Genomic DNA, 14,533 nt, shown 5'->3' with positions numbered 1-14,533 from the left:
CGGATGATTAAACTAAAACTGGCACGTTCCCTAGATCTGCATGGCCGTTTGCTTTGACAAATGAACCAACCGAACTGGATGTATCGAAAGATTTTACCGAGGCTAACACAGTTCGACGATCATAGCTGATAAGAGTGTGTGCTCTGATGTGATCTCGACTGAGAATGTGACAACGGCACTTATAATTCTACAAGGCTTGAAGGCGTCCTGCGAATTGAATGAAGTATACATGTAGATCTAGATAATCAAATGAGTATTGTATTTGACATTTCATCCTATTATAGCATACGAGCAGCAAAAGAAATTCGCTTGTAATCTCAGTTGTTCACCATGTCCAATGTGAGACGTTCATCCTACCTAGGTATGGTAGGATCAATCCCACGAGGTTGGTACATCTAGTTGACGTGACCACCATTTCTCCTCTCATCGTCATATCAAGTGTCAGACGGCATTGTGACGTGGATGCGTTTGTTTTTTGTTTACAAAACAAGGATTAACTTTTACCTCTCCCGTTTGCTAGGGGTATTGATATGAGATGTGTGTAATGCTTCCACGGCAGGAATAATCAAACTTTCAATCTCAAGCTCAGGTTCCCCATCAGGTAGCTCATTTGGATCAAGAGGCTCATCGCCAATCTCGCCTCCCCTCGCTGCAGCACCTACTAGATCTTCGACCCCACTGATTGTCCTCTTTCTCTTACTCCTAGGAACTCTGATCCACTGATCTTTGCTACCAGGCGCTACGAAAACAACCTCCCATTTTCTGGTAGCTAGTAAATTTCCAATAACCAAATGATGCTGGTAGCGGTCCAAGGAGTATTTTGCCTTGTGAACCAAAATTGCGGGATCGGTTTCAAGCTTGAAAGAAACTATCATGCCTTCAGGAGCCCAGCCATCCACGAGATTTTTGAGGAACTTAGGTACAGGATCCAAATCGACAATTAGACGCTTGCTCCGTGGTACCGCTGGAGAGGAATCGAAATTATCAAAAGCTTCCTCGTCCTCTCCATTGCCCTTATCTTCACTTCCCTTTTCAGGTGTATTTGTATCTGTTGCATTTGTAGATTGTATTTTGTGTTCCACCATACGTTCTGGAGGCACGAAGAAATCCGACACAGCCGCAGCCAAATATAATAACCCGCGAGGACCCAACGGGCGCATAAGTTGCGCAATCGCTCGAAGTATGAACAAGTAATCCGTAATTGTCGTAAACGGTAATGTCAAAAGGAGATTCTTCGACTTGGCCGCATTATACTGTCTGAGAACCTTCAACATCTTCTCGCGGTATTCATCATTTGCGACCACACTTCCATCAGGACCTTCGTGAAGGAAATCGAGAAAACAATCCGTAGCATGACTGTAATGGCGCGAATATGGTTGAAGACTGAATTGACGATGGAGAAAGATAACCGCGTAGCCTGATTCCAGGAAATATTCAGCAGAAGTAGCCCCACGCGTTCCGGCACTAAAATTGTCTATGAATCGCACCGTCTGTCGCTCTAATGGGACAGTTGTTCCTCCTGATGTAACCAATACCACACGTCTGCCAGCAGCAGCGTGGAAATTGATGAATTCCTCTGCAAGAGAGGTATGCTTTTCAAGGGTCACTGGTGGAGGGTTCTCCGAAAAGTAATCCCGTTCTGCGATTTCCGCGGTGTTGTCTCGTGCCAAGCCTGGCATTGAGCTAGATGTCGACATGGTATCTTGTGAGCTAGAGGAAAAGATTGAGGAGGTCGGTGATGAAGGTCGCGGACTTGAGAGGTTAAAGGAAAGTGTGAAGGTCGAGCTTGATGGTGGGGTTGATATTGATTTTGGGGATGTTGCTGCGGGGTTCGCGAGCCCGGGTTCAAAAGCATCTCCAATGGGTGTTGTAAGCTGCGACGACATTTTATTAGTAGTCTGTTAACTACTCATAAACTTCTTGGATGCGTCCCTGTGACTTACCTTTATAATACTGACTTACGAGGTATTTGAAACTCCGGCTTTCCTCTTGACCTCGGTCGACGGTTGTATCGGAGGTCTGTTTTGGTAATTCGGGCGTCCGGATAGAGGACCCATGTGGGAATGTTACCTTTTTGTTTCGTAAGAAGATCGATCATCCCTACATTTTACAGTACTAGCATCAAAAGCCAAAGAGCCAACTTTCTATAATCTAAGAATTGTGGAAAGCTGACGATACCGACGTCGTACGCAACTTTGGCGTTGACGGAGATTTGTGTGGATGAAGCTGTGACTGTCATTGGACTTTGAATGTCTGCAAAAGTCGGTCTGAAGTATATGGACACAACGTCTCATGTCTTTGTATGTCGATGTGAGATATTGGTACAACTCATGACAAAAGATATTTTCTTCAAGGCGTTCAGGTCCTTCCTACTCAGCTCCGGCTGACAAGCGGGTCTAGGATGATCGAGATAGCTGTATAGATACCACTTCAGATGATGAGCAGCTCACTTCATTGTGTAACAAGTAGCTCGAGATCTCACATCATCAGAGAGTTCCTTTGGTAGACTATTCAGGGCATTCATTATGTGAACGTAGATGCAGCATCGCTATCAATAAGTTCATTTCTATTTCCATGTTTGCATAGCTATTCATAGATACCATTTCTCGCTGCCGCCTTTCGTCCCCCTCATTGTCAATCAAAAATACATGTCTATTCTACAACTTTTACATATAATGGCATTTCTTGCCGCCCGTCTTATCTTGCCGCCAATTAGTTACTGCCCTCACTGATTCTCCAAGCTCTTAATGGTAGAGCTTGTAATTTCAGAGCTGCTGGTTTGATATATCCCCAAAATGTGACAGCTCCAAAAATGACACAAATAATGTTCACAACATAGTATCCATCTCTCTCAATGTCACAAACGCCACCTCCAGACAAACATCGATCTTTCTCAGCAGCCAAGGCGCAGGAGAAGGTAGATGTGATGAGAGGCCCCTTGAGATCAGCAGCGAGTTTATAGTCGGATCCCGGTGGAATACATGTTGCAGTTGTGAAGTAATCAACAAGCTTAAGGACGAAGAAACGAGGGAATGTACCGCCCAAGTTCGAAACGCTGTTTGATATTAGTGAGATGAAAATTTGAATTGGAAATAGGGGTGCTTACGTAGCGAGCAATGTCATATAAGTCCCACCAATGACAGGATCCGCAATCCTGGCATGGAAAGCTGAGATGGCCACAAACATAACAGTGTTGGTAAATGTCGAGAAAATATGTTCCGCAATAACAACAAGTAGATACCAAGTATCGACTCCGTTAGCGGGAAAGATAACAACGGTGATTTGAGCAATAACAGCAGCAATCAAACGACCAACAAACCCCCAACACCATAGACGTAAAGGTGTGTAGGATGTCGACCATTTTCCGGCGTAGTATCCCAAACCAATCTCAAAAGGGAAGTCAATAAGAACTGTCAAAGCCATATCTTCTTGACTAAATCCTTTGTCTATGAGTTTGAGGTTCGTAACTCCATCATTAGCTTGGAAACCAATCTTCGCAATCAAGTGGATAATGATAATCGTTTGAATATTCTTGAGCTTGAGAACTCCCCACATAACCTTGTAGACATCCCAAATTCCATCCTCGTTTTTGGTTTTCTCTTCACGCTTCAAAAGCGCGAGGCCAAGAGTAACAATTATGTATGTCCAACCCCAGAATGTGAGGTATCCTCCCAAAGTCATAACTCCTTCGTCAAGGGGGGTCTTTCGGAACCATTTGTTGGCGAAATCTGGGGCATTGAAAGCTAGGAAAACTGTGAAGGACATGAATTGTCCAGCTGTTAATCCTACGGTCTGGGCGGTCGATGCATATGAAATGTTTCCCGGTGACAATAAGGTCAGAGCCCATCCATCGACCGCGATGTCTTGTGTGGCGCACGTGAATACCAAAAAGAACCACCATCCAGTGAAACCCCAGATTCCTGCTCCATCATTTGCTCCAGCTGTGATCATCATCTCCTTAATCTGAGAACCTAGCCATATCATTCCTAATCCTGATAGCATTTGAATTGGCATGATCCAGCTCTTTCTTCTTCCTACTTTAGGACTCCATATTGCATCCACTATCGGACTCCAGAGGAGCTTCAAAGAGTATGGATATGAAGCTAAGCTGAAAACTCCCAAAGCGCTGTACGACATATGTGGTTTGAGTAGAAAAGGTACCGAGCCGGTCGCGAGACCCATTGGAACACCCTGCAAGAAATATAATAGGACTAGAAGAAGAAAGTTCCGTTTGTCCTGCATTGGCAATTCGGAAAACCCATGGTTGTTGAGGGTAGGAGTCTTCGGTATGGGATCATCCAACGTAAACGACTCGCGCGACATGAGATTCGCAGTCACTCCAGGAGAGTCGAGGTTCGCATTTTTGCGCCGGTACTCAACGTTGCCATTCATGCTGCCCTTTTGTGATTGAGAGTCTTCACCTCTTGTGGCAGAGGAAGAGCCAAGTGGCTCTGGAACTTTGCCTTTTCGAGAACGAGTACCCATAGAATCCGTTTCAATAACCTCCTCCTCGTCTTCGTCTGTAGAATCTTGATCCCCAAGTAAATGTTTCGAGTCTTCTGCCTGTGTTGCGCCGTGCAAATTCAAATTCAAATTCGGTCTAGATTTCGATTTCGATTTAGAAGAGGAAACGATTCTGTGGCGTGAAGTAGCTGTTGATAAATCGTCTAGTTCTTGCGCGTAGGGAAATTGAGGATCGTGATGGACAGGTAGGTGAGAATGTGGTGGATTATCTGAAGTAGATTGAGAAGTTAATGAAGGAAGTGTATCACCCAATGGAGTAGGCATCCATATAGTATCTTGAATTGAGAATACTCTAGAGGTCTTGTTGGCCTCTAAAGTGTCCTCTTTTAAATTTACTCGAAGCTTTAGTTCCTTAGTGGTAGTTTGTACGAGATAGTGGATTGATTAAATGATTTGATTACTCAAGATCCCATTCCTGCGGCGAAAGAATCATAGCTATTTATCACACACACGCTTTAAGGCTTGATTTTCCAGGGTGCGAGGGTGCGAGGGTGCTTCTGAAACGAGATGTGGCTTCTTCGGCGAACAAGGCTGCTGAGGGACTGTACAAAGGACTCGAAGAGAAACATGTTTGGAAATGTCAAAGAGTTGCATTGAGAAGAAGGAAAGGAGAGGGTGAAAGCCTACCAATAGATACCTAGCTGGTATATACTTTACTTCTACTTTTTAAAAGAGTCAATCGATCTACTCTTGAACAGTGTTTTACTTATCGTACTATCCAGATAGACAGATAGATAGATATATGACCAGAACCATAGGAGTTGGAAAGAAAAGTCTAGGCTGTAAATATAGGGTATCCCCCACGACACACGTGAAATGGCGATGAAGTGACATGCGACGCGACAAACATAAAAATCAATGTCAACATCAACAAAGATACCGAGCACAGAGTGGAAAAGAAACATATTTCCGACAACTCATCCTACACATTGATACTTCCACCACAAATCATGAGAAGCTCACGCTCTTCCCCACAATCCGTGGGCTTCAATTCGAATTCAAACATGGACATTACAGAAGAAATCATTAGTCCTCAAGACGCGGCTGGCATAGAATTGGATAATGAAATAGCTTCACTACAGGAACAAAGTGAATCTGATTGTCCCATCTCACTTCCACCATTATATATAGCTAATCAATCTATAGTCGCGTCATTAAAAGATCAACGTCGCCTTCAAACGGCTACTATCCTTTCTTCTCAAGCTTCAAAATCCATTTTGTCGAACTTGCGAAAGTCTTCCTCTAAAACGAAATCCGCCCAATTTACTACTCCTACAGACTCCGATCCACTGCTTGCGACTTCTGTAGCTCAAACAACTCATAATCTCGAGAATCTATATCGCGCATGCGCATCAATTACATCCTTCCAAATCAAAGATCCGGACCCGAATGCTGTGGACAATGGGCATATATTGGGACTTCGAATTGAAGCCAGCAGTTCGGGGAAATTTGTTCGACCTTATTACATAATGTTAAATAAACCATACTCTGGATCAGCAGCACTGAGAATACATCGGCATACAGTGCCTCCATGTATCCCTTTGGCTAGCCTGGCTGCGAAATATTTGCCTGCTCCTAAAGTCGCTGAGGGTATCGTCAAAGAGAAACGACAAGATTTGACTGCGTTTGTACGGAAATTACGGCGAGAGATTACGGGTTATCATTTACGTGTGGCGTCCATCAAGCATCTACGAAAAGGGTTCTCTTTGGATGAGAAACTAAGCAGGAAAGGAAAAGAAAAGGAGCGAGAGATCGCAGATATCAGTGCTGCTGATGCAGAAGCAAAGCAAGTGAGGATTGAGTGGATAGATGGCAAGGTTGGTAGATGCGTTGTAGGGATGAATGGGGAAGTCGTCAAATGTGTCATAATCGGAGAGGATGGGCGTGATCGTGAGACGGAAAGAAGGGTCTTGGGCGGTGACAAAAGAATGGAGGGAATCGCTGACAGATTGATGGAGGGTATGTACTGAGACTTTGAATCTGAGCTTGAAGGTTGGGAGTTGAGGGCTGAGGAGTTTATTGCTTATTGTTTACAAATACCCCCGGGACTCGAACGGCTCTGCACTACGGCATCCATTAAATTTCATCACAACTGCTTCTTTCGATCAAAATTAAATGGGATCAATCGCAATTAATGGAGGGCATATTGCTGAGCTAGAACTCAAGTAAGGTAACTAGGATCTTACCAACTAATAGAGAGAAACGTGCTCGGAGGCCAACCACCCGAATCCGTGCAACAGACACCACCAAGGGAACTTAGTGAACCTCAGAGGCTCTCTTAGAAATTCTGGAAGGCACGAAGACTTTGAGACTCTCTCGTGTGTTATGCAGCTACCAGAATTGCAGTTTCCTTACTATATGCTTCATTTTTCCCTGGCTGTCACAGCAATGCACATTTGATCATTGTCGGTCTGGCGATGCTCGATCTTCAGACCAATCATATTCAGTTCCTGCTTTAGGAGAATTTAACTGGCCATACTGTATGTCTTCAAGCCTCAGTCAACACTGCGTTCAGTAGTGTTGGCTGCACGAAATCAGATTCATCAAGCATCAAGCTTTTGGCGGTCTTCACAGTACTCTTTCCTTATATTCCGTACGATCAAGTACATTTAACTACACAGAAGATGTCAGATTTGCAATGGCGATAAATAAAGCTCAGTAGCAATTTCTATTTTGTCAATCTGGAACGAATCGGCTGTCCCTCCGAGTGATTCAAGTTTCAAATTGATTGGATTTTATCTTTACCAATGTCGCTGCGATGGTAGGCGGGAAGTCAATGTATCTGAAAACCTATTGGAGGAACTGAATGGCTGTGTGTGCCCCATCTTTCGCAGCCCACAATGGGTGGCTATCGGGGATAGTGGTTGGGAATCACTGCAAACCTACAACAAGTACTTGCAGATACTATGATTATAACTGGCATCGATCCAATAACGTCAACCCTTTCTATGGATGTTTCCACACAATCGTCAATCGTTGCCCTAAAGACTTTGTCAAAGTTATCATTCAATGCTAGTCATTCCACTTTCTACATCCAGTTTTTTTAAGCTCAATCATACTGCAGAGCCATTTGTGACGGTGGGCGATCCAGCCTTGAGACAGAATTTTCCACTACATTTTATCACGCGTGGCCAACCAATCTTCAGGGGCATGGGCATGATCATTCAGTATTCTTTAATAAGTATTGCAATATCCAGAAACTTGGTTTGGCCTCTTCATTTGCTGGGATTGACCCGAACAGTTCCACACCTCTCAGGGATGCAAGCTCAGTTGTACTTCAAAGCTCCTCCAGAAGTCAATTTTACCACCATTGAAAGTGCTCAAATAGATGGATGGCGTTTTCGGCATCTAGAGTACGTTCTTAATACTGCGAAAGTGATGAAAGTAGCTTTCCAATCACTGCCTCGAATTAGAGTCGCAGTATAACCCAGCGCCTTGTAACACACTGTTAGCAAAGCTTCTGTTGGCCTAAGTTCAATAAATTGATTATTATCGATGTGAGCCAGACTTTAACTTCACGGATGAGCACACAGTTATATGTAACTTATAGCAACTAAATAAAATTTCGTGAAGAATTAAAGCAGTAGGCATGCAGCTCCACAAGCGCGCCCACATCACACGCACTGATCTGCCAGTACATCCTCCTTCTTCGCTTCGGTTTCAGATCCTTTAGGCCTGAAGGCAAGCTGAGGTCGATGGATGGACTAGAAAATGAGATCACGTGATCATCATTGTACCGATCCAATAGCTTAAGCCCAATCTGCATAAACTATTCCACATTGGTATATGATCAATTAGGTTTTCCATCAACGCCACCTTTGGCTTCTGTTCTGAAACACTCGCTACAATTTATGGTTCATTTTTAAGTCTTCACTCTCATTCTGTGATGCGCGCGGGTAAAAAGTAACGGATTTGCTCCACTTTCCGTCTAGTTCCTTCTATTTTCAATGAGGGAGAGGCCTTTAAGAGGCCCAAGCTGTGGATAGCTGACTTCTGCGGCAAGGTTAATTTGTAGGAAAGCCAAACTTCTCCTACACATCGTGCCCTTAGGTCCTACGTACAAAGCTCACCCCAAATTCAACCATTCGTATGCTTCAACCATTGGGAACTCTCCATTTAAGTCCAGACCCAGTCCATCCATTAGTTGCCTTGGAATGTCCACTCTCAAGTGAGTAAAGGTTCAAGCTCAAAGTTCACGCTTGAATGACTGCGAGAATAGGGACGATGAAATGTAATCAGCCTTGTCTATTTATGAATCCTGTTGGTAAGGGAAATCTGCCGACAGGCCTCCCATAAGGCATTACCTCCAACGATCAAGGCATTATTTGTATCGGCCTTGTCTATCTGGAAAATGTATTTCATGCTTTCAATCTCCACTCTTGTCAAAATGACAGGAACAAACTCATCACTACGCGCCGTTTGAATGGATTCTGGTCAACGACCTGAATATCATCTAAAATCGCAGTTCTAAGAAGTAGCTCTTCGCGCGTATGAAATTGGTTCATACAATTTAATGGCTTTGGAACCTTGAATCGTTTTTGCTTTCTTTTGTCTTTTCTTGCTGCTTAGAATTTGGCCGTCACTTTCTCTACATATAATTCACAATCCTATACGCGGCCGCCCTGAAGGCCATTTCTCAACATGGATACAACCACATCTACCTCGTCGTCAACCACATCAGCAGCCGATATTATAATGCCAACAAGTACGATAGAAACCACTGTATCGAATACACAATCTACAACTTCATCGCCATCTGGATCCAGCCAAAATGCAACAACAGACTACTCCTCTCTCAACATTGCTATAGGAGCCGGGATAGGAGTCGGTATCGCATTGGTTCTTCTGATTGTTGCTTGTGTCCCCGTGTTTAAATGGTGGAAACGACGCCGACAGGCTGCTCATGGACAATTTCAATACAATCATCAAGCGCCATCACAACAGTTTCAAAATCAATACCATAATCAATCTCAGGTGTATCATCAGCCACCCCGGGATATACAAGCTCCTTACTTTTATCCAGCGGCAGCTGGCACGAATCGAACTTCTACGAACGGATGTCCGCCAGGCTTTCATCTGGAAACGGCAGATAATACTTTTCAAAGTCCAGCTAATAGTCTACCAAATTCTTATCCAGAGAGCGCTGGTAGTACTTATCGAAATCCTTCGAATAGATATACCCCGAACTATTTTCCAGAAGCAGTTGGAGTGAATCCAATTTCTACAAATACATATTCACCGAACTATTTCTCGGGGGCAATTGAAGCGGATCAGAATTGTGCGAACAGCCTTCCACCAAACTATTCTCTGGAGGCAATTGGAGTGCATCAGAATTTTGCGGATAGAGGTCCTTCCACCCTTTATCCAGAGAGCGTCGAAAGAGCCTATCGAAGTCCTACGAATAGACGCACGGCTGTGTTTGAAATGAGTGATAAGAGACAGACGGATTCGTGGGTTAAAGAGATGATGATAGCTAATCAAGAAGAGCTATGGATGGAATCACCTATACGATAGGCGTATTGAGGATATATGTCTCGTTCTACCGGAGATGAAAAGGTGGGTTGGATTAGATTGCTGTTGTATATATCATATTTCTTTTGTCTTTACTACTGCGAAATTGTAATGCATACATTTAGCGATGGGTTGGGGAGTTGGGGTGTTCATTCGCGAAGGGGGAAAATGTTTGTTGGAAAGAGGGGATTAGATGGACGAGATAAGATACCCAGTGATGTTGAAAGATATTAGAATACAATCAAATGTAAAATCTTCCATGAGCCATCTTTTATGTTTTTTATTTGACCCGCTAAACTCGAGTCATTGGGTAGATTAAAGTACACCATATCGGTGCTAGATACGGACTGTCAACGGATGGAGAGGCCCCTTTCTTTAATTCGAAAACTCATTATATAACAGAGTGTTTAAGTGAGCTCTACAGCATGATTGCTAGTCTACTGTCCCCTTCATATTTCTACTTGCATCTTCTCAAGATATACACCTCTCCCGCTCTCAACCCCAAACCCGTGAGTGGACTCGGCTAGCGGACCGGTACGATGCATTCTTCTCGGTCTGATTTCATCGCTCTTTTATAAATACTATCGATGTAAAGAATTATGTGCAGTGCATTTCATTCGAGATTTTACGATGAAGGATTTAAACATTAATTGTCCATTCATTTTTATTACACGGGTTCTCGGAACTGATACTATACTATGGAGTTCTGAGCCGAAATCAAAGTCTCGAAGAAATGGAAGAATACATCACATCACATCTCTTTAGTGTTCATAAATTCCAATAGCAGGATCCTATCACTGATAAGGGGAATATGATTTTTTTGGATATTTCCATTTATTTATATTGTGATATGATATGGATATGGATATTGGTGTGAGGATAAGCATGAGTGTTAGAAGAGATATGTAGGGATGTTTTCATGACTCGAGAGTTGAGTTGAGATGGGATTGTATTGTATGATATTGTATTGTGAGAAGAATCAGATAACACGAGTAGTGAATGAAGTATATCTAGGAAGTCGGAGACGGAGCTGAAGAGGATTGTAGAACTCGCAGTGTCTAGAACATGGGGAGAATGAATAAACTTTGGAAACGTGGAGGTGGGTTGCGGAGGAAAAATACGTCCTCTATGCTATGTTATTGATATCATCTCAAAATTTTGGATGTTACTCGTGTCTTTCTGATTGTTTGCATAGAGATATGTGTGCGTTTTATGTATACATAATATCACGAATTATGAACAACAATGACCTTGCTTGCTTGCTTGCTTACTTACTTGCTTTCCATTTCAACATCTCGATCTTATCCCCCCTCTCCGATATCACACCCGTACATACGCACGTACGTAGCACTCTGTGAATAAGTATGGAAGACTACCTACCTAGTCAGATAATTTTGATTTCCGGAGGGAGCCCAGAAGCGAAATGAACGATATCGGATGCTGGTTAGGTGAGTTGGAAGAGAGGAGGGCTTGGGGTTTGGTTTGTATGTATGGATGTATGAATATGCGAGAGATGATGTGCATATATTGTAAACGTGGTTGTGTATGTGTATGTGTATGTGTATGTGTACATATATCGGGATGAATGGAGTTCATGGATGATGCGTGGTGGATGGATGGATGGATGGATGGATGGATGGGGGGTTTGCGATGATTGATCAGCGATGACAGAATGAGTGAATGGATGAATGGATGGATAGATGAATCGGTATATAGATGGATAGGACATAGATTAGGCGGTGGCAGGATGCACGGAACGTATTATATGAGTACGTTACTTTGTAATCAGACACGGTGCTTAACCGGCAGTGAAAGTTTGCGTGGTTATCAAGAATGGTACGGGATGTTCGTTTGGTTGTACATAGAGTCGTTTGATTGATGATCTGAGAAATCATTAGTAATGTAATGGCTAGAGAAAATGGATGATGTTCAGTGTGTTGGAAGTCGGGTGCGGATATTAAGCTACTGATTAGTTTACTTGGTAGGTAGGGTACAAGAATATTGTATTATCAAGTATTCGAAACTCGAGTTCGCAACAAGAGAAAAATGGATAAAAAACCATCAAATCTAGTACCACAATATATTATCCATCAAGTTATAAACCACTCATCGCGCATGAAATAAAGTAACACCCGTTGCAGAAAATCCGTCGCACATCCCCTTACACAACATGAATGAATGAACTCCGTAATATGGATACGATACTGCCAATAGGCGAGTGCGAGAATGCATAGGGGATACAGGCATTGGCGATGATATTTTGGGAGGGTTAATTTGGGTAGGGCTAGTGGTGGAGATATGTGGTGTTATGATGTGGTGCGACGTGGGGTTTGTGGAGGAGGAAGATGGAGGCAAGGAGAGAAGACAAGTGTGTGCTCGGGTATGTGCATGGGTGGGTGGTTGGTTGGTGAGAGGGTTGGTGTGATGGAAGCGTAAGCGTATGATTGAGTGAAGGTGAATGGAGAGAACAGGTTCTAGCGCGCTGCCTTGTTGAGGCTGGACGAAGGTAGTGATTAGTCTAGCGTAATATATGTTCATTGGGGATAATCTGTGGGATATATGAATATCAAGTCTACGATAATTGAGAAACGCTTCGCCAGAACAAGTACTCAAGAAATCAATGATAGAGTGATCATTCCCCTCCCCCCATTGCATGATCTGAAAAATTTCAGCGAGCCGGTACCGGGTGTCACTTCGCGCCGCTACTTCCATCTCATCATCGATCTCCACTGAAAGAAGGCAGAATTAAACTTCCAGCCGCATGCACAAAGTATTTTGAGGCACCCCAGAGCCTTCTTGTAACACTGTTGTAGCACAGCGTAGTATCCTCGCGAATGCGAATGCGGATGCCAAGTTGAACGAGATGCAAAGAGTGAACGCTTCACCGATTAGACATATACATAGCCAAGACTACAGCCAAGATAAGCAATCACATAAATGTCAATTGGTGTCATTAATACTATCAGTGTTAACTACAATGAAAACATAAAGACTGGAAATCAATTCATCTAACCATTTTGCGCACACCGAGTAGCAAACACCAGGCTACCGCATAGTAAAACAATCAACCCGCTTGTTCATTGCAATACCGCGAAGGGATGATTGAGTAATGAGCAAGGGGAAAGAAAGAATGAAAAAAGTGAAGACGAGCAAACAGGCAACCACCCATCCCAGATTTCTTGCGACCGCAATTCTCACAAAAGCCGCCTGTCTCGCCGGAAACACACATAGACGTAGACACCACGAACACCTCCGGAACAAACCAGCCAACCAACCAACCCTATCCCCATCCATCCATACCCTTACACCACCACGTCAAATAGAGTAGAGACAGAAATACATGAAAAGTAGAGCGAACAGATTGCAAACCAGAGTATAAGGTAGACAAAAACTGAAGCCGAAGAAGAAAAGAAGCGAGCCAAATGAAACTTGTAAGAGAAGATAGACCGGTCTAGAACAAAATGGATACGAAGAGCAAAAATCGTTTTGAAACAAGGTTGTGGTACAGGACAGATTTTTTTGGTGTTGTTTGTTAGAATGTCGTGTGCGTACCGATGTCGGTAAAGCTCTTGAAGGTAGAATGTCGCTGTCAGCCTAGATACCGGCAGTTTGCATTAAACTTCTCGCCTATTTGCGGTTTGGAGAGCGGTAACCAATCTATTCTGATTTCGTGAAGTTTGATGGTGCAAAAAGAAGTGGTACAGAATACCTAGTCGTAGCTACCGGTATTGGTAAAGCAATGCGATGTGAGCAATGAAATTCGTGAACGTGCAAAAAAAGATGATTTTGAAAAGTCGGAGAAGTCGTAGTCGTATCAGTGCAGTTATATGTATCAAGTAGTCGCCATCGTAGACTCATCGACAATAAACGTTGTTGACAATAAGGGGATTCGGTTATGAATTTCCGTGGTGTTTGAGAAAGGGGAACAATGTAAAGAAATGCATGTCTGTGGTTGGCCAATAGTAACAAATCGGCAAGCTTATGATGTCCCTGCATGGATTTCATGCAGGTGGCCACATTCTCGTCATATCTGATTTCTGGGGGGCAAATCGCAACACGAGAACAGAATAGATTTGAGACATTTTCGGATCCTACCACCCAGGTTGTCAGTGGCTGTCATTAATAACTTTTTGTTTGATATCAAACGACTAGGCATAGAAAATTTCCTTCACCGCACTCAACATCTTCCACAAATCCAATTGATGTTTGGCAACAGTTTGTTTTGTGATGTGATAGAGATGACACAATATTATCCCGCCACATGGCAAAAACGAGAGGAAAATGGGGAAAACGAGGCAAACCAGGAAAACTTACCAAAGGATCATTTCCAACTGCTTCCCCCACACCCCACCAAAAACCATAGTAAGATTCCATGAGAAAGTTCCAGACAGCGACGAGATGCTCAATGCGGTAACAGTATATGAGACATGGTTATGCCTTCATTGAGCAATTACGACAGGTCTTGAGTTTGCAATATTTACACTCGTAGATGAACCAA

At 43.3% G+C, this 14,533-nt stretch overlaps 4 protein-coding genes across 4 annotated transcripts; 2 read left to right on the top strand and 2 right to left on the bottom strand.

The window, feature by feature from the left end:
- Positions 1 to 500: 500 nt before the first annotated feature.
- Bfra_007016 (putative dna pantothenate metabolism flavo protein) lies at positions 501 to 1,886 on the bottom strand (the record flags this gene model as incomplete). The annotated part of the gene is made up of 1 exon (XM_037337387.1): positions 501 to 1,886. The coding sequence occupies one exon, from the start codon at positions 1,884 to 1,886 to the stop codon at positions 501 to 503; it is 1,386 nt and encodes a 461-aa protein (XP_037186767.1).
- An 826-nt stretch (positions 1,887 to 2,712) lies between these two features.
- Positions 2,713 to 4,788, bottom strand: Bfra_007015 (putative acetyl-coenzyme a transporter 1 protein; the record flags this gene model as incomplete). The annotated part of the gene is made up of 2 exons (XM_037337386.1): positions 2,713 to 3,055; positions 3,107 to 4,788. 2 exons carry the CDS (start codon positions 4,786 to 4,788, stop codon positions 2,713 to 2,715), a joined length of 2,025 nt encoding a protein of 674 aa, XP_037186766.1.
- A 686-nt stretch (positions 4,789 to 5,474) lies between these two features.
- On the top strand, positions 5,475 to 7,186 carry Bfra_007014 (putative cenp-o kinetochore centromere component protein; the record flags this gene model as incomplete). The annotated part of the gene is given in 5 exon segments (XM_037337385.1): positions 5,475 to 5,613; positions 5,671 to 6,483; positions 6,795 to 7,004; positions 7,018 to 7,117; positions 7,129 to 7,186. 5 exon segments carry the CDS (start codon positions 5,475 to 5,477, stop codon positions 7,184 to 7,186), a joined length of 1,320 nt encoding a protein of 439 aa, XP_037186765.1.
- A 1,979-nt stretch (positions 7,187 to 9,165) lies between these two features.
- Bfra_007013 (uncharacterized protein) lies at positions 9,166 to 10,038 on the top strand (the record flags this gene model as incomplete). The annotated part of the gene is made up of 1 exon (XM_037337384.1): positions 9,166 to 10,038. One exon carries the CDS (start codon positions 9,166 to 9,168, stop codon positions 10,036 to 10,038), a length of 873 nt encoding a protein of 290 aa, XP_037186764.1.
- Between the last annotated feature and the right edge of the window lie 4,495 nt (positions 10,039 to 14,533).

This window comes from Botrytis fragariae (genome assembly GCF_013461495.1).
Source record: "Botrytis fragariae strain BVB16 chromosome Unknown tig00000795, whole genome shotgun sequence".
Taxonomy (NCBI): domain Eukaryota; kingdom Fungi; phylum Ascomycota; class Leotiomycetes; order Helotiales; family Sclerotiniaceae; genus Botrytis; species Botrytis fragariae.
Note: the sequence above shows the minus strand (reverse complement) of the source record. Positions and strands in the feature narration are given on the sequence as shown.